The sequence below is a fragment of the Myotis davidii genome, unplaced genomic scaffold (genome assembly GCF_000327345.1).
Source record: "Myotis davidii unplaced genomic scaffold, ASM32734v1 scaffold480, whole genome shotgun sequence".
NCBI classification, from domain to species: Eukaryota; Metazoa; Chordata; class Mammalia; order Chiroptera; family Vespertilionidae; genus Myotis; species Myotis davidii.
The window spans coordinates 648450-650329 of record NW_006292360.1 but is presented as its reverse complement, the minus strand read 5'-3'; the positions used below and the strand labels follow the sequence as shown (position 1 = coordinate 650329).

Sequence of the window (1880 nt, the reverse complement as noted above, 5' to 3'; positions counted from 1 at the left end):
TGTACGTGCTGCACCCCACGCCCGAGCTCTGGACCCTGAACCTGCCGCACCGCACCCAGATCCTCTACTCCACCGACATCGCCCTGCTCACCATGATGCTGGACCTGCGGCCAGGCTCTGTGGTCTGCGAGTCCGGTGAGTCCATCTGCATCGCGCCGCCTCAGAAGTGGCCCGTGGTGGGATCAGACAGGGCCGCTGCGCCCTCCTGAAGGCAGCGTGGGTCCTTGACCTCTGCTTTTAGAACACCTATTTTTATTGACTTCAGAGAGGGAGGGAGAGGGAGAGAAACATCCATGATGAGAGAGAATCACTGATTGGCTGTCTCCTGCACGCCCCCCTGTGGGGATCGAGCCTGCAACCCAGGCATGTGCCCTGACTAGAAATTGAACCTTAACCTCCTGGCTCATAGGTCAACATTCAACCACCGAGCAACACCACATTTGGGATTGAGCCTGCAAGCCAGGCATGTGCCCTGACCGGTAATCGAACCATGACTTCTGGTTCATAGGTCAACACTCAACCACTGAGCTACACGAGCCGGGCTTGACTTGTTTTTTAAACAGGACCTTTGGGGGGGGGGCGGGGAGCTGCCTGCAGGGAGTGAGGGCAGAAGCAAGGAGGTTGGTCAGGGGGCTGGTGCTGTACTGAGTGGGAGTTGAGGGGACTAGAGCAGGCAGGGGGGAGAGGGGGTTAGGAAGGGTCCTGCCTGTCTTGCTGCAGCGGGTCAGGTGCCCCCTTGGTGCTGACCAAGGTACTGACTGCCATTCCCTACCCCTGTGCTGGCAGAGGGCAGCGGGGGGCTGGCCCAGCAGTCCCCGGCTGCTGCGAGTGGAGGGTGGCAGGTGGGGCGCTTGCCCCAGGCACAGTTCCCACGGCATCATGGACCTGAGCCCAGGAGCCGGGTGCAGGCTCAGGGCCTGAGGCCAGCTGTTCTCAGGCCTTTCACACACAGACACGCCCAGGGGCGCTGGACCAGCCTGGGGTGGAGACTGAAGCCTGTAGCCTGGCAACGGACCCTCCCGGGCCGTAGGTTTCTATTAGGCTCCGTATGGGCTGGGACACTGGGTCGCGGGTCATGAAGAGGCCCTGCTACCCCTGCTGCCAGCTTGCCGAGGGCCTCAGGCCATCCTGTTCCTCTCTGGGCCTCGGTTTCTCCGCATGGACAGTTGGATGTTCCCTGTTGCGCAGCCAAACATGTTGAAATGAGAGGCAGGGGCTAGGCTCTGGGTCAGAGGGGGGGGCCAGGCAGAGGCAGCGCCCAGCACGAGGCACTGGGGTACCGTGGCAGGCGAGCAGCAGGACTCGGTGCGGGCTCAGCCCTGCTGCATCCTGGCCAGGGCCTGCTGCTCTCGGGGAAGAAGGGCCGGCCAGTGGGCCGCTCTGGGCTCCTCTGGTGTCTGGCTCCCCTTCTAGGACCTGGAGGCACAGCCATGGACCAGGCAGACCCGGGTCCTGCCTCTCAGAGGGACCGGTGGTCGGATCGGCGGCACCACTGCGGTGCGTGGATTGCTTGAGCTTGTAAGGCAGGGCTGCGTGTTGGAGGGTCACTCAGGGGTGCCTCCAGGCAGCGGTCAGAGAGGACCTCTGCAGCAGGGACATTGAGTTGGAGAGTGTCACCCCAGAGGAGAGCAAGCGGGGGGCCCCCAGTGAGAGGCAGCACAGAGACCATAATTTAGCAGGAAAAATATATCTCTTAAACGTGGGTTCCTCTCTCCTGCTTTTTCCTTCCGTTTATTGTTAAGAAGAATAGCCGTCACTTATGACACAGTGATTCCACTTCTGGGAATATATCCGAAAAACAAAACAAAACAAAACACTAATTTGAAAGAATATATGCACCTTCATGTTCACTGCAGCCAAGATATGGAAGCAAACAAAAT

The 1880-nt window shown here is 59.9% G+C and overlaps 1 protein-coding gene across 1 annotated transcript in view; it reads left to right on the top strand.

Moving 5' to 3' along the window:
- The first annotated feature begins 6 nt into the window (after positions 1–6).
- TRMT61A (tRNA methyltransferase 61A) overlaps positions 7–1880 on the top strand; it is a 7056-nt gene continuing 5182 nt past the window's right edge. Inside the window, exon 1 of the mRNA XM_015565396.1 lies at positions 7–135. Coding sequence (XP_015420882.1) covers positions 93–135 — 43 coding nt within the window. The 5' untranslated portion in view covers positions 7–92. The remainder of the gene's footprint in view (positions 136–1880) is intronic.